Raw genomic sequence first — 25,495 nt, 5'->3', positions numbered from 1 at the left:
TGATCAATGATAGATATTCAGAATTGTATTTTAAGGTTCTGCAAGCAAACCAGTATAGGTTTATTATTTTGTGTTTATGTTATATAAAAGAAATGAAGATTTTATTTGATTTAAATGTTGTTTTTTGTATATATTAATTGTTTTCAATATTGTTTATTGTAAATATTATTTGATTTCAGTAATGTTGTTTTTTTGTATATATTATTTGTGTTTAATAATGTTGTTTTTGTAAATATTATTTGTTTTCATTTTTTTTTTTTTGTAAATATTATTTGTTTTTAATGTTGTTTTTAGAACATATTATTGGTTTTCAATGATGTTTTTTAGATATTGTTATCTGCTTTCAATAATGTTGTTTTTGTATATATTATTATTTGTTTTCAATTTTTATTTTTTTTGTAATTATTATTTGTTTTCAATGTTGTTTTTTTGTAAATATTATTTATTTTCAATGTTGTTCTTAGTATATATTATTGGTTTTCAATATTATTTATTTTCAATAATGTTGTTTTTTGTTAATATCATTTGTTTTCAATGTTGTTTTTGTATATATATTTGTTTTCAATGTTGTTTTTTGTATATCTTAGTTGTTTTCAATGGGTTTTTTTTTTTGTATATATTATTTGTTTTCAATAATGTTGTTTTATGTATATATTATTTGTTTTCAATGTTGATTTTTGTATATTTCATTTGTTTTCAATGTTGTTTTTTGTATATATAATTTGTTTTCAATATGTTGTTTGTTGTATATATTATTTGTTTTTGTATACTGTGGATTCATTATTATTCGTTGGATACCAATTTTCGTGGATTTCGTGGCACAGTCAAACCACGAAATTAAATATTCAACGAATGATAATTTTCTATAGGTTTGTATGCAGACTTCAGCAAAACCACGAAATTAAATATCCACGAATATGCAAGTCTTTCTTAATCCACGAAAATTGGTACCCACGAAAATAAATGAATCCACAGTATATCATTTGTTTTCAGTGTTGTTTTTTTGTACATATTCTTTGTTTTCAATATTGGTTTTTGTAAATATTATTTGTTTTCAATAATGTGTTATTTTTGTATATATTATTTGTTTTCAGTGTTGTTTTTTGTATATATCATTTGTTTTCAATGTTGTTTTTTGTATATATATTTGTTTTCAATGTTGTTTTTTGTATAAATCATTTGTTTTCAATGTTTTTTATTGTATATATTATTTATTTTCAATGTTGATTTTTTTTGGCATAAATTATTTGTTTTCAATGTTGTTTTTTGTATATATATTTTTTTCAATGTTGTTTTGTATATATCATTTGTTTTTAATGTTGTTTTTGGTATACATTATTTGTTTTCAATGTTGGTTTTGTATTTATTATTTGTTTGCAAAAGAAATGAAGAATTTATTTAATTCAATTGTTTATTGTATATTTTATTTGTTTTTAATAAATAGTTGTTATAAACTTTTTCTAAGTGTTATATGTCCTTGGACTAACGAAACAGCATTCAGAAAAGTTATTATTTCTTATGCAGCAAAAATACTGCAATCTGATTGGTTAATTACCCCGGTGTAAATAACACCCCACCCTGGTTCACCCCGGGATAAATAAAATTTTGTCAAAAATTTCAGAATTTTTATTTTTTTTTGCCAAGAAAAAAAAAATAAAAAAAAAAAAAAAAAAAAATAATAATCAAAATAAAATGTTAAAAATTTCAAAAAAAAAATATATTTAAAAAAAAAAAATTCCGGAAAACTCAAAGAACCCAAAATTTTTCTGATTTTTCCAAAAATTAAGTAAAAAGTATTTTACAATGCGCAGCAACATAGACATTGAAAAAAACGTTACACTGTAAATTTTTCATTACCTTTTTTTCAATTTTACATCCTGGTTTCAAAATGAGTAAAGAAATGTTCATAAGAAATAAATTCGTTATCTTGGTGTAATCTGGGGTGTACGGAATTTTACACCGTTGTTGAAAATTCATACACCCATTCGGCTGCGCCTCAGGGTGTATGAATTTTCAACAACGGTGTAAAATTCTGTACACCCCAGATTACACCAAGATAACTAATAGTATTTAACGCCTGTTGAAAAATATGCGAACTTGTCCGAGTTAAAAAAAAATCCATAGTTATGTGTATAACATTACAATACAAGATGCTAATAACGGCTGTCTTTTGGACATGTTTCAAAGTATGTATGTGCTCTTAACTATTAACGGTTTTATTCATAACAGTAAAATTGACGAAAAAAATATATAACAAGACAGGAACCAACGACTGAATTGTAGGTTCCTGAAGTCAATCAAATATATTCACGCAATCAAACCGTATACAGAAAGCGAAATAAGCACAACGTTGGGAAGCTTCTTATATATTCTTGTAATGTACCACTATTCACAATTCCTCGTTTTATATATTGGATTAAAAGCAAAGGCAATTGTCTCAGAATTTTTCTGTTTATGAATCTTAATAAAACAGGTATAAAGAAAAAAAATTCTGAGACAAGTGCCTGTATTCAAAAGTTAGAAATACACTTAGTGTTTTTTATTATAATGTATTGCTAGAAAGTTATTTGATATGAATGTATTGATATAAGTGTAGCGACAAATTAAAAAAGGTGCTTATTTTTTTCCTTTAATGGATCGGTATGATAACTGCAGCCTAAAACGATTTTTGAATTTTGCAAAGACCATATCTTAATCTGATTTCTTTTTTTGCTCGGTCGTAACCTTTTTCTGGTGTGCATATTTTTTTTATATATAAAATGGATGGAAAAAAGACATCTAAAACAGATTAGCCGAAACAGTGTTGTCAGGTCACAAACGCTCTCTCCTCTTTTTGTAAAAAAATAGTGTAAAAAGGTACATAATACGCCTATTTCCAGAATAAGAAATAAACTTCAAGAACTTTCAAAGCGGATTGAGTTTGTACCGGTCGACAAAACAGCCAACATTATGGTGGTGGTTTGCCGAAAATACTACACGGACGTTCTTAGGAATAAAAGAAGTATTTTTAAATAGGCAGAATCCAAGACATGTCTTATATACCAAATGGTATTGCTGCTTTCGAAGAAGGTGGTCGTATAATACAAGATGGAGCTGATGATATTGACATCAATCCGGAGACCGTGAATTCATGCTTAAAAATACCTCCAGCTCTTTGGCTAAAGCTGTATTTCAGTATTAAAACGATTCATCAAACGCCCTTATAACCTCCGTTAATTTTAAACGAAGACTAAAGAGATATTTGTCGTTTGATGATTATAATACCAATATTATGATAAGCAAAAGAGTAAAATAAAAACAAATCTGAACTCTGAGGAAAATTCAAAATGGAAAGTCCCTTATCAAATGGCAAAATAAAATTATAAATAAAGGCAACAGTAGTATACCGCTGTTCAAAACTCATAAATCCATGGACAAAAAACAAAATCGGGATAACAAACTAAAACCGAGGGAAACGCATTAAATATAAGAGGAGAACAACGACATAACACTAAAATGTAACACACATAGACAAAATCCCACGAGAATAACAAATATAACATATATATATAACATCAAAACCAAATACATGAATTTGGGATAGACAAGTACCGTGACACGTCTTATCGCAAAAACACATCAACCGAATGGACAACTGTCATATTCCTGACTTGATATAGGCATTTTCAAATGTAGAAAATGGTGGATTGAACCTGGTTTTATAGCGCTAAACCTCTCACTTGTATGACAGTTGCTTAAAGTTCCATGATATTTACAACGATGGGTGAACAAAACAGACATAATAGTTCAAATAGTCAAAATATGGGTAGAGCAGTCATCATTGTGTAGCAATCTCAAAACAAACAAATATTTAACTAAAAAGCACATAAAGAACAAAGTTTTGATACACGATGGTATTGGAAATATTTAGGGTATACATGCAAAGAAATGTAACACATTTGGTGAGCTTGTAAAAACCTACCTCAAAATTCTATTGACATTTCATTTCAATTTTGGAACAGTAATTGCTGTTTTTGATCGATATGTTATAAAGCCTTCAATAAAAGCTACGAAAAGTCTCCGTCGCACTTTTTCATTTAGAGCTCAAAAAGTGTATCACGTTATCGAAGAAAGAGCAATTCAAGATTGAAGAATGTTTATGTGTATTGCAGAAAAAAAATATAATCACTTAATATCAGATTACTTGATAAAGCGGTATTTTGAAGACTCACCTTTTAATAGAGGGAGACTGAGTGATTTTTTCTGTCGTGGCGGGTGTTTTCAATAAACTCATCATATATACCAGGACTAAATTTGTATATACGCCACACGCGCGTTTCGTCTACAAAAGACTCATCAGTGACGCTCGAGTCCAATACCACACACGTATTAAAACAGATTTTCATGTGACGGTGTGTGAAACTCTGTTGATTTATAAATACAGCACACAGGAAGAAGAAGACACTAAAATACTGTTACATTCGTCGTATACAGATGACAAACTGTTCTCAAATAGAACTAAAGGTCATATTATTGTACAATCTTCTGATACTGAAGTATTAGTGCTAAGTGTTCACTATTTTTTTTTAACTTGCAAATGCTGAAGCTTTGTGGTTCAAAACGGGATCCACATAAAAGTTAGAAGACGGAAGGCTTTTCGTACTAGTCCATGAAATATGTCGGTCGTTTTGACCTTCAAGTGAATATACTGTCAGCTACACATCCCCCCTCACACATGCCCTAACAGGTTGCGACACAAATTCAACATTTTTCGGTCTAGGTAAGAAGTCGATGTATAAGCTTTTGCAGAGAGATACAGAAAATTTTCAAACTTTTCCTATTTAGTAATGTTTTTCAACGAGTTATCAGGAATCCGCCGTTAATAGAGGTCTTTATAATGAATGTGAATTTGTCGCATCATTGTATGATCCCAGGGGAAAGTTTCGGAATCTTAATTATGATCTTAACAAGCTTAGGTTGAAAGCCTCCACAAAGAATGATAATCTTGTGATTATTCCCTAATGTGAAAACTCGAACGTATGTGCTTCTGTAAGGCACAATTCCCTAAAGCCTCAAAATAAATAGAGCTAGAATTTACGATCACCAGGTACCTCAGTCCTTATCTAACCCATTTAATTCAATTGCCCAGTGAAATTCTTGTCAACGAAAACCTTCTCTCTTGAATGGGTTTTAAATTTTTAATATCAATAGGATTTAGATCAATAAAATGAAATTCAAGTCTTGAAATAAGATTTTTCATATTTATTATCCAAGAGTTATTTTTTTTCAGTTGCTTTATATATTTTTAGGGCAAGTGAATTATTTGACTCGAGTATATGAAGCCAATATTTTATTGCTGAAAATTCTATTCTGGTATATAAAGGCAATCTATTCAGCTCGGCTAAACATGCAGCATTTGATGCTTTACAATGTATTCCTAGAATTTCTTTAATAAATGTATACTGCAAGTGTTCAAAGGGATCTGAATCTGTGTGTTGCCTGCCTATTCCCCATACTTCACTACCGTCAGTACCGTATAGAGCGGCAGTAGGCACAACTAGGGAGTCAAATAATTTTTCTAATAGCTTGCATTGGTTATTCGGTCCAATTTTATTTTTTTATTTTAAAAGTGCTTTTCTACCCGTTTTAACAAGCAATGAGCTGCACAGATTTAGATTTCCTGTGTGCTGCAGTGTCATGCCAAACCGGTAGCAGTATATCATGAACATCTTGTGAAAATGAACCATACTAGTTAGTGAAAAACTCAACCACTCACCTCTGACCTTGTTTTTTAGAAACAAAATCCACATTGCATACTCTTTTGGTTGATGTGTTTCCCTCGGTGTAACCCCGATTTTTTTTTCTCTCAATCCTAACTTTTATTTACGTCCGTTCTTTTTGTTTTTGGTTATAGGTAAATAGTTTTGGGTCCTATGCTGTATCAATTTGCGTTCATACTTCCGGAATAAACAAAACAAAAAGTTTTAAACTGTAACTTTCTTTTAAAACATGCTGACATTTTAGTCTTTTAAACTTTTAAACATGAAATATATAACTTTTGATGAAAGCAGATTATGACTTCAATGATAGAATATTTTAAAATGGGTCGATTTAGGAAGATTGTGTTTTTAATTACAATTATAGCATTTGTTGGAATTTTTCTTTTATTTCAAACTGGAAATAAACAAAACACACGTAAAACCAATGTAGAGTCTATGTTTGTTGAAGAAAATTTTGATGAAAACGACTTGACTGAAGAAGAAAAAAAGCACAGGAACATGTTGAAAACAGGAAAATTGAATATACCAGAACTTGGACTAAATTTTATAGAAAACATGGAACACAATAAAAAGGTGATTGAAACGAGGGATGTTGACTCTGCATCATCTGCCTTATTATATATAAGGCATTTGTTTCCTGTGAAAGGGGAGGATGTCACAAAACCTTTAGAATACTTTATGATATGTGTTGACAACAGATTTGAATATATCAGGGGGTCCCTGATTCCTTCTTCCATGCTCCCGCATCCCACTCCTTAAACTCCCAGACCAAAATTGATAAAAAAATAATTACCAAGAATTTGTCCAACAAATACATTTGACTTTTAAAATTGGGAGTACAATTTATAAAAGTTTAAATGCAAAGCAAAAGCACACATATTTGAATTTTAATCTTGAATACCCTTAAATTACTCTCTGGTCTTAACCATCAATTTATTTAAGTTCTACATGCCCTATCATCCCTTATGACCAGACCCACTTTAATTTGGTGTCTGCAAGTAAAATTTTCCTAATAAGAGGCATAATAAGCCATGAAAATTTTATATAATTTTACGAACAACTGTTTTTATGGGCTTGTACATTTTTTTTTTGAATCAGTTAAGATTTGGTGAAGTATGAGTACAGTGCACGTGGAGTCCCAGGTGTCCGTGCAGCCAGTGATACCGTGCATTAGCTGATTTCGTCATATCAACGCAGTAACACGAAAAAAATGGTTCTTGTTATTTATTTAGCTTTCTGATGGGATAAAAAAAAGATTAAAATTGATAAGTTCAAGAGTGTCTGTTAAATAATAACTGAAATCCCATGATTTTCAATATTTGGTCAATTTCCATTAAAAAAATTACTTCATTAGATAAAATTTGTTTTATTTAAGTCAAATTGATATCAGATTGAAATAATATTTGCTCTGCATCCTTGGCAGTGTGCTTAGTTCAAATTCAGCTATATTTAGTATTATAAAATCATTCCTTTAATCAAAATTAAATGTAGCTATTTTTGGAAGGCATGCACGAAATTGCCAGACATTGGTGAAACTCTCAGAACAGGGGTTTCCCTAATTTTGGACACATATTACACATAATTTTGAGGGTGAAACCATACAAACAAGATTTAATGAAATAAAAGTATGTTATGAATGTACATGTATTCACACAATATTATCCAATTATTGGTTTTACCAGTTGAATGAAGTGAAGGTGTGCAGATACATGTACACCAGACTGCACCATAACTAAATTTTTATAAATGTATATTTATAAAAACCTCAAAGATAGATATTGATGCTGACATACATTTTGTACATGTATATAAGTACATCAGTATGATAGACATTTTGTACATGTTATCATCATTTAATTCATTTTTCATTAAAAGGTCATGTACAAGTCAGTGCAAATTTCACATTCACAATTTATAATTTGTGAAGAGCTGCAACTCAGATTTTTATACATGATCATTGAATTTCATGTCTTTTTTTATGTTTCAGAAAGCTACCACAACACCTAAACCACCATTTAAACCAGAATTAATGTTGATGAAAAATCCTCCAATATTTCTCACAAAGAATATGTCAGATGGCATGGTAGAAGAGAATTTTTTTAAGTAAGAAATACATGTCTAATAATATTGGAATAAGATTTACTTCTACAATAAGAATATTGACTGTAAATTTGAAGCATTGACCAAGACTATAAGTTTATTAGCAGTTGCTTAATTCAAATTTGACTTCTTTGCAAACAAAATTTAGCCAATCCAAATGTTATTTTTAAAGAACACATCAAGTAAATCAGTCATGTTTTCAGTATTATTATAAAGAGCACATACTTTTCATGTTTAGTGACAGATTTTTCCAAAAAATGTTTTGAAGTTCAAAGACTTTAAAGGAATAGTTTTAAAAGATGTAGACTACATGTTATATGTTGTTTTTGTTACAGTTACTTAGAAACAAAAGATGTAATATGTAAAAATGATGAGAGGGTAGGGTTTCAACATGATGGTGGATGGAATGTTTGTATGTCTCCTCCATTTGGATTTCATGAACCATGTATTGTTTACTCATTTGGGTAATTATTATTTATACAATGTATCATGTTAACATCATAATGTATTTCTTATTCATCTTATTTAAACTTTTAATTTAGGTAATTTAAAACTTACAAACCTACTGATGATTTTAAGAGTTATTTCCCTTAACCTAGGTCTACCTCCTTAAGATAAATTTTAACGATTCAAGTGGCAAAATGTTTGTATTATAGGATTAAAGAGGCCCCTCATGGGGGGGGGGGGTCCTAGTAATCACATAATCACCATTTTTTTGCCAATATCAATCAATATAATCACATAATCATTAAATATTTGCTTATCTTTAGTAATCAAATAATCATAAACTAAAAATACAGTCCTAGGTAATCAAATAATCATGAAATATTTGGCTTAATAATCAAATAATCATTAAAAAAAACGGCCAAGTAATCACATAATCAAAAACCCCATGAGGGCCCTCATTAAATAACAATTGATGTGGTTTAAAAAGAAGACAAACATTTTCCACTGGGAGGGGGGGATACATGTTACTGCATGTATTAACCAAACAAATCACTATAATTATGATGTAGAAACTTAGTCTATTTGAGAAAATAAAAAATAACCACAAATGCAGTGGAAAATAGATGCCCAAAAATACAAGGAAAGCCAACACATTGATAAAGGTCAACAGAAATAAACAATGGAAATGAAATATCAAGTAACACAAATCCTACTAAAAAACAAAATTGAAGGCAGATACACTGATAATAAACAGTTCCCACTGCTCTGGTGGCATACACCATGGCATATTTTAACACTGTATCTTGAAAAGTCTTGACTGAATAGTCATTCAGTCAGGACTTTTCTTGGAATATTATTGAATGATTATTCTTTAAATATATCTACATTTGTAAAGAATACACATAAAATTCTGAAATAAACAATATCTACTATTATAAATGACAAATGTCTCCCTTTATGAGATTAAAAAATTGAAAAATCTTCCATATTAATTAAAGTTTAATATTATATATTTATAGAATAGGTAATGATTGGAGATTTGACAGAGTATCGGCCAGAATATATAATTGTACAGTGTATTCATTTGATCCTAGGTAAGACAACTACTGTAAATTCAGAAGTTTGTTTTTATTATTGCGAAAAATGCGACAGAGTTGTAAACGCAATAAATTGAACTCGCATTTTGAAACATTTCATATGAATTAAACAGAATTTTTTCTCAAAATCGAAAATTTTAAATTGCATTTAAGTCTAAAAAGACAAAATCGCAATAAATGCACACAATAATTTGTAAATTTACAGTACTTGATTTTTCCAGATTATTCTAGAATATAGACAAGTATATATATATATATAGCTTACTTGTTTCAAGTATACATTTTAAAATTCTGTAAAGTTCATAAACTATCTGTATCCAACCATGAATGTTTTGTATTAGTTTAAACATATTTTCATGATTTTTTTGGCTGAATTAAAGCAAAATGGATAAGACACGAGTAAAATATACTTATAAAGTCTTCTCCATAAGTTTTGAATTTGACTTGCATAATGATTAAAATTAAGAAATAAATTAATCATAGGGGCTTGAATACTGCTTTAACCACAGGTTGGCCCTAATGCTAAATATTTTATTACAAGCGACATACATCTACAGTAACATAGAAATCTTTGCATCCTTATTTTTCCATAGACCAACATTTTAGAGACACACCCTTTTGTCATATCTTTATTGATTGCCCATTTGGTACTTCCAAGATGAATGTTGAATGAACATTAGAAAAAAAGTTGCATTTTCTCTCTGATACTCAAGATCTTACTTTGTATAAAAGAGATTATAAAAATATATTGTATTACAGCTATTTTCCTAATGCATGTAGTTTAAAGGATTGGTTGGCTTCAGGGTTGGCAAAGTATTACCCAGTTTTAGGTTTGAAATAGATTACAGCTATTTTCCTTATGCATGTAGTTTAAAGGATTGGTTGGCTTGCTTGTTTTGGTTGTATGACTGTTTGCACAAGCATTGTAATTAAGTTGTACAATTGCAATCAATATTTAGGGTAGGCTTTGGCTTGTATAATACTTTTGGATGCTTGAGCCAACATTTATACAAAAAAGGCAAGCAAGCCAACTAAATCTTTAAACCACACACATTAGGAAAATAGCTGTATTGTTATTATGATAGAACAACTGGTTTTAGTTCTGACTTGTAAAATAACTTGATTACAAATATGTTTGCAGTATACCAATACCTACTGAGAAATTACATCCTAGAATTCACTTTGCACAAGTTGGTATTGCAGGGAGAAATGGTAAAGGATTAAAAACATTTTCAACTATACTGAGAGAACATGGACATTCTGACGTAAGTAACTAAACAATTTATAGATTATTTGTAAACTTTGAACTTTGTCTTTTTATCATCCAAACTTTCATATGTATGTTATTATACTTTTAAAAGTCCTTATAATCACATAATTTTGCTTACATGATAAAAACCAAAAAGATCTATTTACCATTGACATAGATTGATCAACGATAAAGACTTTAAATAGCAAAAATCATCCACAAGGCAAAATATCTAAAAACAAAGTCAATGTTGCTGAAACCGTTGATCAAATCTGTTTAGGAGTTACAGCCCTTGAATGAAATTGTTAACACATTTCACTTACTTACATTTATTTATATATGGTGAACCAACACCTGAAGTCAACCACATGAACTGCGAAATTTATACTTCACTGTTTGATTTCATATGTAATACATGTATTGTGCTTGATGGAGAAACATGTCGACCAGAATAAAAACTTACCTTGCTATAATAAAGACAACACCGATCAATTACCATGCAGTAATTCTGTAATTGATGGGTGTTGTTGTCTTTGTTATCATTTTATTTTTATTTAGAATAATTAACATATCTAACTTGAATACATTAAATGTTTGTTTTGTAGACCGTCATTGACTACCTGAAGTTTGACATTGAATACATGGAATGGGCTGTACTAGAAAATCTACTGAGGGAGAAGTCATTTAAGAATGTAAAACAGATTGGTTTTGAAATTCATACAAATGAATTTTATCAACATTTTAAGAAGCTCAAAGATGTAAAATTTAATTCAGGAAAAGATGATTTTCTTTATATGTACCATACAATAAGAAAGTTAGAAGATTATAATTTCAGACAATTTAATTATAGATTAAACCCTTTTGGAGAATATGGTTCTCCTATCACTAGGAAGAAAAGGTCTTGTTGTTATGAATTACATTTTTTGAACATGAATTTTGTGACACCAAATTACACAACAACTTTTGTATAATTAAGATGCAATGATTTCCACATTTTTCAGAGTTTGGACTGTTGTGTGTTTGGCTTCTTTTGCTCTATATCTTTTTACTGAAGGAATACTGAAAATTAAGGACACAACACACTTTTTGTTTTTAATGCAACTGGTTTTATTTCTGAGTTTTTTCACAGATTAAAATGCAGTGTCATGCAAATTAAAATACTCAGATACACCTTGATAAAACGTGGAAAGATTTGTCCCATCATAAGTTTGTTATCATTTGTCACTAGTGTCGAATATAATTTTGACATTGGAGTAAAGGTTGAAATTATTATGGATGCATAAAAAATTTATTTTGATATATTTTTCAAGAAAAGATTGTGTAGAAAATCTGTTTTACTATTTATATTTTAAGGTGTACATTTTAATAACGATATTGGTGTTAAATCTGAAAAATAATTGTTATCAGGTTACTATGCTACAATTGTAGATACTACATTTGAATTGAAACTCATTAAGTCAGAGGTACCTGACATAACTGTTTGACTAATCTAACCTCAAGAGTGAAATATTGCATTAACAGTTAATATCAGGTTTGTTCAGCCAGACTGGTATATTTAATGTTGAAATATTTAATGTTGAAAACATTGTTTTCTGTTTCAATGAATTGGCATTGCATTAATAGTGTTGAAAATATATTTTGAAATAACATGCTGAAGAAAGAAACAAGCCAAGATAGATTAATGTATTCTACTTTCTCTGCAAAGGTTAATGTTCAGTCTTAATCTTTTAAATTAGTTTTAATTCAAATGATTCTTTTGAATTATTGAATTAAACACTACAACTAACTAAAAGAAAATCTAGTCTTGTACTATTGATGGTCTGCTTAGTTTAACCAAAAAGGTGCTATTGTTATGAATAATTATATGATCAGTCTTTCAATTAGAGATTTTCATTACATAATGTAAACCAATTCATTTTTTAAAGCGATTTATTTTCAAGACTTTTACAACTAAAAAGATATTTTGAAACATTAATCATTGGAAATATGTTATACTTGGATCTTTTCTTATTTTAACTACATGAAATAAATTTGAAAATTGTAAAATTAGATCAGTGCAAAGGGGACTAGAAACAGCATAACCTGAAATAATATACAAAATTTATTGGTGAAAATAAGTTGGTTCACAGTATTATAAGTATATCATATGTGTTCAATGCTTAGTATTGTGTAAGAACATGTACAAATATTTTGTATACATTCAAAATGAGAATGTACATGTAATTATACATGGACAGATTTTAAATAATGATTTTTTTTAATTGAATATCAAAATGGTATTCATTTAATTAACTAATATAATGCATGCATATGTTAAATTTAAGACAATTCTTCTAATATTTTGAATGATTGTTTTATGGATATTTTATTTTATATTAAGTTTTAATGTATGGTTGTTTTACTAACTCATTTAGTACATATCAAGAATTTTTAAACAGGTTTTTATTATTATTATTTTAATATATAATGTACTTATTTTTATTCAGATTTTTACAAACTAACTCAGATAAAAGAATGTTGGATTTTGATTTGTTAACTTGTAGAATGTTATCTTCATGAAAATGTTAAATGAGATATGTGCCTTATCAGTAATATTAAGAACATGTATTTCTCATTTTGTCTTCATTCTGTTCTAACAATTTTGTAATTGTCAGTATTTTTAATTGTTAATATTTTATATTTGTCAGTATTTGATTGTTAATATTTCATCTATTACTAAGCTGTAGCTGATATGAGATACCCTCATCAGTAACAGGTTGAGTTACAGATTTCTTTATAGTCAAATTGCTAATATTTGGAAAGGCTATGAAATGGGATTTAAGAAAACTATTTTTTTTCTTCAAAATCTTGGATTTGGACAATGCAAACTTTAGACAACACATTTCTATTTGGCAGTTATTGTTGTTCTATTCTAAATTATATTATGCATATGCTATATTTTATCTTATAAATTTTTTCCCCAATCCCCCTGTGTTGCGTAGGGGGGAAAACAGACATATCAGACGATATTGGCAATGTGAGAGATAATGTGTGCCCACAGCATGCATGGTTTTATGATTTGCTGCCTCATTAATGTTTGTATACATAATTTACATAAACTAAACCCTAATTCTTCAATGAAAGAAATAAGGTGCAAAACATTTTTTTCTTTGTGAAAGTATATGAATGAAATTAGAGGGCAGAAGGCAATAACAATCTCTTTATGCCACATTTGAATCAATTGTAAATAAAAATGTCTACATTTCAAGAAGCTGTAGGACAGTATTGGACTTTAAAAATGTGGTTTATTTATTTAGCAAATATTGAATACAAGTAAAATGAGTATGAATGTCTATATTAGCAATATAATGTATTATGATTAGAATGTCAATTATTTTTCATGCAAGCTTAATTAGTGTTTGGCCTATTATTCCTGCTTGAATTTGAAATGTCTCTGCATTTACTGCATATTTTTACTTTGTATAATCCTATCTTAATTTAATTTTTTTTTATTACTTTTTTAGCATAATAAAAAACACAGGGCTGCTAACATTCCAAGATTAATGATTAAAGACGGGTATTATTTTGCAGTTTTTTTTTTTCAATTTTCAGATTATTTTTATCTTAATTTTGATGGTGACTGAGCTTAATGAATTTTATTTTTTTATGTTTTTTGTCTTGTCTGGCTGCTATGAAAGTCTGAGACAAGGATGCTAATCTAATGACATTGGTAAACTACTTGTATTAACCTTTGTACTTCAGGAGGAAGAAAATCAGGATATTTCATATCCTCATAAAGGAGGTCTAAAGATTAAACTTTATTTCTTCAATTTACATTTTTTTGCTGTCTTATTTGAAAACTTAATTTTAAGAGTTTGCTACATTGTACTGGATAGATAATTATATTAAGGAATAATGTTTCTGCTATAATGGTAGTGACAATTTTGGTACACTCTTAACTTATTATATTCCTTAGCAACTGGATTGTTCTTACAGTGGAATAAAAATAGCTTTCATAATTGGAATACATTTAAACTTCCTGGATCCTGAAGAATTTTGTTGGACAGCCATAATTAAGAATAACAATTAATTTTTGTTTATTAAATTATTACATAAATGTCTTTTATAAGATGTTTTGAAATTTTTGAGCGATTTTTTCTATGCACAAAATATAAACATACAGGTACCTTTTAATGATATGAGATTTTTTAATAAAGTTTTTTTTAAATAAAATATCATAAATTAAAACTCGCTAGCAATATCCTTAAACTGTACTAAAATACACAATGCATAATTGTTTAAAATGTTGCATTTTGACACATGAACCAATCCTAATTTTTTTTTTAGAAACTATCTTTAAATCAAATAAAAGTTTAAAAGCATAACTTGAGGGTAGCATATATTACACCATTATAACTTTTAGAACGTTATCTTCGAATTACTAAAAATTGATCTCAATGAGTTTTTATAAAATTTATTTGATTAATAAATTAAAAATAGTATTTTTCAAGAATTTTTTTCTTTTTTTATAAAGCATAATAGAATAAGAACATAAAATTAGATTATGACAAATTTTGTAATTCCTAACAAAAAATCATAATGTCAATTTTCAAACAAATGATTTGTTGTTTGATGATATTTAGTAGTAAGTTTTGAGATAAATAAAACAGGGTGTATATCTTTTAATGATTACAATTTAGAACCTTGCATTTATTATTTTTCTCTTACACTTATGTATATTATGATAGACTAAATCACCAAAATCTATATTTTTTTCTGTAATAACTACCCAAAAAAAAGTTGAATATGAAATTTATAACTCATATACACTGTTGTAAAACATTAAAGAAATATGAAATTTTATAAAACAAATTCTACAAAATGAGAAAATGAAATTAAATAAATTGTTTTGATTTGTATTATTTGGTATGCAAGTGTTTATGAATGCATTTACCTTGTGAGAAATAACATATCGTATAATTATACATGTAAATGGATTGTTATCTTTTAAGAAATACAGAATTTAAATAGCAAAACAAGTGTTTTCTTTTTATATTGCATTTAATTTTACAAAGAATTATTGCAAAGTGAAAAACATCATTCCCCAGATCAGTACCTGTTCATTTAGGCATTTATATTTTTGTAACGTGAATCGACCCATTATATAATTACAATATATACTGTTCTCTCTGAAGTTTATTCAAAAGGAACTTTAAAGTTCTTCTTGAAAAACCAATCATTCTTTGATTGTTTTGGCTGTGCAAAAAAGATAAACTCCAAGTTGTGGAGCACTGTACTAATTGATGAGTAATGACACACAAAAACTGCATGTGATATTGTATTTGCTCAATAGGATCAAAATAGTTTCGACTGTTATAATACATAATAACATATAGTCTGTTGTTTGGTGGGTTACTAAATTGTATGAGGGAAATGTCGACTGCATGTCTTACCCCAACTTATTACTATCATAATTCTATATAATACCAATATAATAACTAGAGGCTGCAGAATGACCTTGTTCAAATTTTCATGAGAATAACCGAAAACTGGAAAATTCATTATCATTTTCTATTGTCAGTGGACCGTGAAATTGGGGTAAAAACTCTCATTTGGCATTTAAATTAGAAAGATCATAACATAGGAAACATGTGTACTAAGTTTCAAGCTGATTGGACTTTAACTTCACAAAAAAACTACCTTGACCAAAAGCTTTTACCTGAAACTCACACTATCATTTTCTATGTTCAGTAGACCGTAAAATTAGAGTAAAAATCTAATTTGGCATTAAAATCAGAAAGATCATATCATAGGGAACATGTGGACTAAGATTCAAGTTGATTGGACTTCAATTTAATCAAAAATTACCTTGACCAAAATCTTTTAACTTGAAACGGGACAGAAGGACAAACGAAAGGGACGCACAGACCAGAAAACATAATGCACCTCTTCTATCGTAGGTGAGGCATACAGATATATATATTGGGTTCTTTGACAAGATCATTCTTACTTTGTATTCAGGTTTTCGATTATTAGCTATCAAATTGGTCCAAAGGGTGCAAAATGAAACTTTTGTTTGATTTCATCAATAATTGAATGCTTGCGATTTTTTGATATACTGAATCTAACCATATATATATATATATATTTTGAATATTAGTCCATAATATGATAATATCAAAATTCAAATTTTTAAGATCCTAGACCCCATTTTTTTGTGTCACAATCCTATGCAGTGTCAAATATTTACCAATCCAAATTCAAAGCTGTATCAAGCTTGAATGTTGTGTCTATACTTGCCCCAATTATTCAGAGTTCAATCTCTGCAGTCGTATCAAGTTGCACTTGTTATATTCAGTGTTGGTAGATCTATTTTCATCACTGCAACATGGATTAACTAGTATGAAAATTCGATCGAAACAATTACTGGATAAATCTTTCTGTTTTCGTGATTATTCGAATGTGATAATGACATATATATTTACTCCAAAAGGCAGGAGCCCCAGGACTATGTTAGTCTTTACGATTTTAATTTTTGTTTCTTTTATATATTTCGGAGTTTATTATGACGTCCATTATCATTGAACTGGTAAACATTTTTGTTTAGGGGCCAGTTGAATCGCCTCCGGGTGCGGGATTTTCTCGCTGCATCGAAGTCCCATTGGTGGCCTTCGGCTGTTGTCTGCTCTATGGTCGTGTTGTTGTCTCTTTGACACATTCCCCATTTCCATTCTTAATTTTAAATAGTGAATGAAGTGTAGGCTTTCCATGTCATAGTAGAGTTAATACACGGGCGCATGCATGATTTGGGACCAAAGGGTGAATGTTTTTCTCCAAGGTTGGATTAAATACGACTCGTTCAGAGCATACCATTAAAAGTGGTCACGATATTTTGCTTACTTTAACCAAGGATGAAAACAAAGACGTCAGAGAGTTCTATATATTGTTCAACTGATTTCATAAAAGTTAATATGTTTAAATAATATACCGTCCTTGAACTGAAAAGAATAACAATGGAGCTATTTCAAATTTATATAAAGAGCCTATTTATTTAATATATCTTTGAACCGTATAATTCAGTAGTATTCACATATAAAGAATATTTTAGATTAAGTTCGAAAATAAGTACATGTTATAATTCCCTAGTAGTAGACTTTAAAATAAGTCAGAATGTTCAATTGAAATATTTTTACAATTATCACCAATACATCTATATCTTAGCTGGGCCCATATTTGGCAAACTATAAATATGTCCAATGTTAAACATGCTTTCATCAAGATTCACATTTTTTTTTCAAAATATTTTATCAAATTATTTTACTGATCATTGTTTACCTCCTTAGTATAACATGATATAAACTTAACCAAAGTATCAAACAAATCGTTTGTTATATATTACCATAAATGTCTTTTTATGATCTATGACTCTGCAATTTTCTTAATTCCGATCTGCATAGTGTATGTCAGAAACGCTTAATTATTGAGAAACTGTATTTGGTTTTTAGTATTTTTGAATCAAAGACATATGAAACGAGTTTCTGTGATTTCAAAGCTAAGGAAACTATGTAACTAATGCAGTAACCATGACACTATACTGTGGATTCATTTACTTTCGTAGGTACCAATTTTCGTGGATTGAGGAAAACTTGCATATTCGTGTATATCTAATTTCGTGTTTTTTTCAATGTTTGCATACATTCCTGAGAAAAATTTGTAATTCGTTGAATATTTAAATTCGTGGTTCCTCTGTACTCACGAAATCCACGAAAATTATTATCCAACGAATATTAATGAATCCACAGTAAAAGAGGGGCGAAAGATACCAGAGGGATTCATAGATCGAAAACTCCATGGCTATCAAAGAAAAAGAAAAACAGACAAATAATATAATACAAGACACAACATAGAAAACTAAACACGAACCCCACCAAAAACTGGGGGTGATCTCAGGTGCTTCGGAAGGGTAGGCAGATGCTGCTCCATAAGTGACACCCGTCATGTTACTCATGTTATTAAAAATCCAGTAAATAGTCTTATTCTGTAGGTCACACTCGTGAAAAGGGAAGGGGATTGTAGTTAGAACATAAGTAACATATTCGATATCATCTGTGAAACGGTTATTCCATGCATAACGGTCAATCAAGTTGTGATGGCATCCGTAAGATTTACGATAGGATGATTTCAACTTCACCACTTGGAACTCTTGGTTTAATAGCTTCTTTGGGGGCAGCAACCCTGTTGTCAAAGAAATCATGATAGGAAATACAAGTCTTGGAATATTGTATCAATTGGGAGATATATATTCTGTATGCAGGCGCTGCTGGAATGTTGCTACATAACTGATTTCGTGTAGGCATCTTCTATTCAGAATCGGCAAATACTAACTCCTTTCCATATTTGTTACTCTTTTTTACATCACGGGTTTTCCATTCGTTCTTATGCTGTGCGAATTGTGATAGTTGCTGGTAAAGGTCACTGCATATGGAAAAGCTGTAAGCGAATTTCAGATAGGGAATACATTGTACATTAATTCAATAGCAGTACATTTTTTGAAGATTTGTATAAAATAAAAAATTTCTGTTTAAAGAAAGTATACGTCCATTTGTTTTATAGTCATACTTCAAGGCTTTAAGGCAAATTTGAAAATAATTAAGCCGAGGACAATCCAAGCTTTGAAAAATTTAGGGGGCGCAACCCCGCCACTCTCGCCGGAATCCGCCTGCGTTGTAACATTTAAATATAACAAATATGAGCGTCACTGATGAGTCTTATGTAGACGAAACGTGCATCTGGTGTACTAAATTATAATCCTGGTACCTTTGATAACTATCAACACCACTGGGTCGATGCCACTGCTGGTGGACGTTTCGTCCCCGAGGGTATCACCAGCCCAGTAGTCAACACTTTGGTGTTGACATGAAATAACAATTATTTGGCCATTTCTATAAATTTCCTGTTTACAAAACTTAGAATTTTTCGAAAAACTAAGGATTTTCTTATCCCAGGCATATATTACCTTATCCGTATTTGACACAACTTTTTGGAATTTTGGATCCTCAATGCTCTTCAACTTTGTACTTGTTTGGCTTTATAACAGTTTCGATCTGAGCGTCACTGATTAGTCTTATGTAGACGAAACGGGTGTTTGGCGTATTACATTATAATCATGGTACCTTTGATAACTATTATGAGTCTTTTTTTTTTTGTATGATAAAACTAGAAGAATCATGTGACTTTATGTTGAGAATTTCATATAGAGTAACACGATACCATATTGTGTTTCCTGTAAATGAGACCGTCTCGACCTATTGAATATATACTTTATAGTCATTGTTTTACCATTAAATATGCTAATAATTGATCCCATATTAAACTACTTGAGACCCCGCGTTTATCATTTATTGTTTTCAAGTTTTTTTAAAAATCAAACAAGATTGTTAACTTTTTCCTGGATAAAGTTTCTATGTAAACCCTACTCTTCTTTTTATCCATTAAAATACCACTTAAAAGACTACCATGCACACAGCACATTCGTTGATGCACAACTAGACATTTAAATCTAGAGCATTGTTTAACACTTGATACACCAGACTTGCATGGGAACTAGCATGCACAATGTAAGTTGAAAGTGATATCTAAGAATAATAGCACACACATTCAGATGAGAGTAAGGAAACGTAGCCAAAACTAGCCTCTAAATATTGTATTGGAGACTTAATGATGCAACTAACATGCAAGTTACTCGTTTGACAAATGGATAATAGCTTCATGTCCAGAGGCAAATATTATATGATTATCTGGACAAGAACATGTTATTATTATTATATCAATATGATAGTTATCAAAGGTACTAGGATTATAATTTAATACGCCTGACGCGCGTTTCGTCTTCATAAGATTCACCAGTGACGCAAAGATCAAAATAGTTGTAAAGCCAAACAAGTACAAAGTTGAAGAACGTTGACCGCTGCTCTATTGCACTGCCCGCAGCGCTAACCAACGCAAGCGCGTTGCTATGTTTTTTTCGCTTTTTTTTAAATTTTCAAATTTCCTGCTAATTTTTCTCTTCGGATCACGTTATCGACTGGTTTACTATTTCTGAATGAATTATTTCTGTTGTATTGAGTAAATCCACGATAAATTTTACAAAATGGCGCCTTTGAAAGATCAAAATAAACAAAGATTTCAACATTGACATCTATTTTTTGTTCACCTGGCCAAGAGGGCTAAGTGAGCTTTTCTCATCACTTGGCGTCCGTCTCCGTCGTCCGTCGTCGTCGTTAACTTTTACAAAAATCTTCTCCTCTGAAACTTAAATGAATTTAACCAAATGTTGCCACAATCATCATTGGGGTATCTAGTTTTAAAAATGTGTCCGGTGACCCATCCAACCAACCAAGATGGCCGCCTTGGCTATAAATAGAACATAGGGGTAAAATGTAGATTTTGGCTTATAACTCTGAAACCAAAACATTTAGAGCGAATCTGACATGAGTAAAATTGTTTATCAAGTCAAGATCTATCTGCCCTGAAATTGTCAGATGAATCCGACAACCGGTTGTTGGGTTGCTGCCCCTGAATTAGTAATTTTAAGGAAATTTTGCCGTAAGATTTAAAAATAAGTTAACATGACCAAACTGGTCAGCTGAACCCTTGAGGAGTTATTGCCCTTTATTTTTTACCAATTTTTTGTAATCTTTTACAAAAATCGTCAGTAAAGTAAGATCTACAAACACATCACCATCACCAAAACACAATTTGTCATGAATTCATCTGTGTCCTTTGTTTACTATGCACATAGACCAAGGTGAGAGACACAGGCTCTTAAGAGCCTCGATATTTAATTAAAAGAATATATAGAGGCATATATGAATGAAATGAAATGAAACAAATTGACCACATTTCCCGACGACACTCACAAACTTGTTTTACGACCTTTGAACAAATATACTAAGCTGTATTATTATAAGATAAGATAAGATAAGATAACTTTATTAGCACTAACGCATTGACAATAAATGGTCATGACAACAAATTAAACTACAATAACATATATAAAATGAAGGAGTGACAGTGGATAATTATGAGAGAAATATATAAAAAATAAAAGAGAAGCATATCCATTATTACAGAAATCAAGTACCTTTTAATAATGAGTTTCTCAAGCATTCATTCAAATAGTTGACAACACTTTTTAATATTGTTGGGGAATTACTATTTAGAATTGGTATAAGCAAAATATATGATATAGAAGGTAATTTTTTGTTCAATAGAACATTATTTAATTTTCTAATAAGGTTATCTCTCACTTAGTTATAGAAGGAACATTTTAAAAGAAAGTGTAGTTCATCTTCAATGTGTCCATTGTTGCAGCAAAGACATACCCTACTCTGCTTTGGTATTTTTAGATATCGCCCTCTTTCAATAGATAAAGTATGTCTATATATAATTTTTTTTTTTGGCCCCTGTTCTAAATTGGTTCATATTAAGGTCCGAAGGATCCAAAATTCTTGAATGTTGTGTTCATACTTGCCAAACCTGGTCAGGGTTCGACTCTGCTTTCGTTTCAAGCTGCACCTTGTAATTCAGTGTTGGCAAATGGTTTTTCATCACTATAATATGGCTTAGCCAGTAGAAGAATTTGTTCGAAACAGTTATTTGATAAATATATCTATTAGAGTGTTGAAAGTGATAATGAAAAACATATATATTACCTTGGTATTTTTTAAGGACTTAACAGGTTTAAATACATTTGATATGCAAAAAGTATTAGTAAGGTTTGAGCTTCCCGTGTCATAGATAGCTGTGAAATTCTGTTAACCTTGTATACCCGAAATATAATATTTTGAAAAACAAAAAAAGTTTGATTAGAGTTGATACTATACATTGTATGCTTGATCTTGGACCAAATGATGAATGTGTTTGTCCAACGTTTGATCATATGCAAATATGACCAATTGAAGGCTCAACTTAAAAGGTTAAGCTATATTGCAAAATCCAACCAACGATGAACAGAATAACAACAAGGAGTTATACATATTGTTAAACTGGTTTCATAACATTTATTAGGTTTAGCGTATGTTTCGTCCTTGAACTAAGCAGAATTACAATAAAGCTATTTCACATCTATAGAGCTTTTTACATTTAATAACATATATTTGACCTAAAAAATTCATTAGAAGTATTTATACAAAGAATTCTTTAAATTAGGTTTTAAAAATAAGTACATGTTATAAATACCTTGACCAGAGACATAGAATACGTATTACATGTGTTTGCCTAGACTTTAAAATATCAAAGGCAGAATTTTCAATCGAAATAACTTGTCGTTAACACTATTGTCACCAATACATCTATATTTGCAAAATATAAATATGTCCGATGTTACTTACACACGTTTACGTCGAGATTCATTTTAATTCAAAAGAAATCATCAAATGATGTTACTTATCATTTTTTCTTCAGGTCAGAAATTTTGCAGGAAGAGTAAATAAGTAGCTGGTGACTAAACGTTTGTATACGTTTTCTAGTCAAAGATACTTGGATTATGATTTGGTTTTGTAGACTTGTGTTTCGTCTACATTAAACCCCTCAGCGTCGTGACGCAAAACACCGGATGGCCAATTCGAATGCGAGGTTCAAGGATGGCATTACAAACACAAAAATTTCGAAAAGTTGTATCAAATACGATAAAGACAAAACAATCATTAAAACATAGAAATATGTTATAACATGGACAATGTTAAGGCAGAGCCATATATGTCTCTGGTTATGGTTTCTTGTCCAAACCACGAATTTTCACAGTGTATCAAAGAAATTATAAATGGACAGAAATCATTGTAGATATAATTATACTGTAGCACTTTCTTGGTATTCCTGTAGGACGTTTAAGACCAGATATTTGCAATCCTGAGATGTTTTACATGGGAAACTATATGAGCAAAGGGTATTGACTATAGACACAAGCAAATCTACATATGAAGGGGTAAAATGTGTTTTGTAAGTTAATTTTCTTCAATTCCGTAATTGCGATAGGTTGAATAAATATAAATAATCTCATCATAGACACCAGGATTGAAATGTTACATGTGCCAGACACGCGTTTCGACTTGAAAGATCAATGACACTCGAATCAATATACTTTTATGATTAAAAGGCAAAAAAAAAAGGACGAAGTTGAAGAGATACAGTGAAAATACGGGAAATATAGGGGTTTCAGAAAACAGTGTGAAATTATGCATATTTACAATAAACTCACCATGGATACCAGGAATGCAACTTTGTATTTACGCCAGACGCGCGTTTCGTTTACAAAAGACTCACCAGTGACACTTGAATAAAAAAAAAGATTAAAAGGCCACAATGAAGTACGAGGTTAAAGAGCATTGAGGACCAACATATTCCTAAAAGTTTTGCCAGATACAGCTAATTCCAAATGAATGTCGCAAACGATTTTGATAGTTAACAACTTTTACCAGAGACATATAATATAATATGATATAATATTTATCACATGTCTCTACTTTAAAATTAACATTATTACTAATGTCATACAATTGTTTGAATAGCTAGCAATTCCTTTTGAGCATTGGACGGCTTTTATATGATTACCCTAGTTGAATGACAATAAAAATTTATAGATATATCTTATATCAGTTTCAAATCGAGTTCAAACCTTATATCGAGTCAACACCTCTCGGCTCTAACTAGAATACAGATCTCTGATTTAGTTATACTGATGTGTAGTATAACTAAATAAGAGATCTATTTTTAATTAGATTGCACATCTCGGATTTACTAGTATATGGAATATCCCATTATTAAGACTTCCCTTGCTTTGCTGAACGCTATGTTCTGGTAAAAACTGAATGAATACATGTATAAATAAACCTGAGTAGAGTTCATAAAACAACAACCAAAAACCACCTGAGCTTACCATATAGCGGGTTAGGCTTAAAAAATAAGCGGTCATGATAATGATTATCAAATCCCTGAAACAAATGCAATCAAATGTGCTTTCTGAAGAGCTTACAATAAAATAACAAGTTTTGGATGAAGAACCAATTTCATATTGTGAGAACATTCTTGAAATATGTGTGTATGTGTAGAGAGGGGGCCTTATGCGAACTCTTATGTAGCAATTTATTTTATCTTGATATAATAGTCAAAGGAATTTAGATGGTTGAGGTGGTAGGGCTTAGCATTTCTAATAGCAGGGGACAGGGATGTTCACTTTAGACATGCACATTTAAATGAAAATTATCATTTTTTCAAGTGAAATAGGGCAACGGTCAAGACATTAAACGTTATTGGTTAAACATTAAATACGTTATTTGGTCCCATGTCTATCATTATTTATTCTCAGGTTAAATCAATTCAAACAAGATAGTAAATTAGCTGAACTCTTAGTGTTCGATGGGATAGAAACTCCAAAGTTAAAGGATATTGCTAACCTCTTATCTTTCTTCCTAAGAAGTCAGCCTCATAATAATAAAGTAACAAGTCTGCCAGAAGAGGGGCACAATTGGATCCCATTGGAATTCCGAAAGTCTGTTGAAAAACACGTCCTCCAAACGTATCAAATATGTTGTCAATCAATCATATTGATAGTGTCAGTTTCGTAGATTTTTTTGTTTGAATCAGAGTGATTCTTATTAGGTAGGATTTATTCCTCCTAAAGACAATATACGTGTATCTACGCTGGCCTTTCTTTTTTTATGAAACAAAGCAATACCAACTCTTTCAATGTGTTTTTAGTTCACAAGGAAGCAGTACACAGGAATACATGTAACCCTACCTAGACATATTATCAAACTCCAAACTGATTATTTTGACTGCTACCTCAAAAAGGGCTCTGTGCATAG

General features: G+C 30.1%; 1 protein-coding gene across 1 annotated transcript; it reads left to right on the top strand.

Moving 5' to 3' along the window:
* Positions 1-6,069: 6,069 nt before the first annotated feature.
* On the top strand, positions 6,070-15,667 carry LOC139514343 (probable methyltransferase-like protein 24). Its single transcript, XM_071303450.1, has 6 exons — positions 6,070-6,332; positions 7,747-7,862; positions 8,195-8,323; positions 9,326-9,400; positions 10,545-10,668; positions 11,258-15,667. Exons 1-6 carry the CDS (start codon positions 6,081-6,083, stop codon positions 11,621-11,623), a joined length of 1,062 nt encoding a protein of 353 aa, XP_071159551.1. The 5' UTR covers positions 6,070-6,080; the 3' UTR covers positions 11,624-15,667.
* Positions 15,668-25,495: the final 9,828 nt, after the last annotated feature.

The sequence above is a fragment of the Mytilus edulis genome, chromosome 3 (assembly GCF_963676685.1).
Source record: "Mytilus edulis chromosome 3, xbMytEdul2.2, whole genome shotgun sequence".
Taxonomy (NCBI): domain Eukaryota; kingdom Metazoa; phylum Mollusca; class Bivalvia; order Mytilida; family Mytilidae; genus Mytilus; species Mytilus edulis.
This window is presented reverse-complemented; position numbering and strand designations above follow the sequence as displayed.

Bases quoted from the DNA above. Each gene is read 5' to 3' on its own strand.
- LOC139514343 (XM_071303450.1), top strand. From the start codon at position 6,081: ATGGGTCGATTTAGGAAGATTGTGTTTTTAATTACAATTATAGCATTT. The intron at 6,333-7,746 runs GTGATTGAAACG...TTTATGTTTCAG, and splicing joins ACATGGAACACAATAAAAAG to AAAGCTACCACAACACCTAA. The intron at 9,401-10,544 runs GTAAGACAACTA...ATATGTTTGCAG, and splicing joins GTGTATTCATTTGATCCTAG to TATACCAATACCTACTGAGA.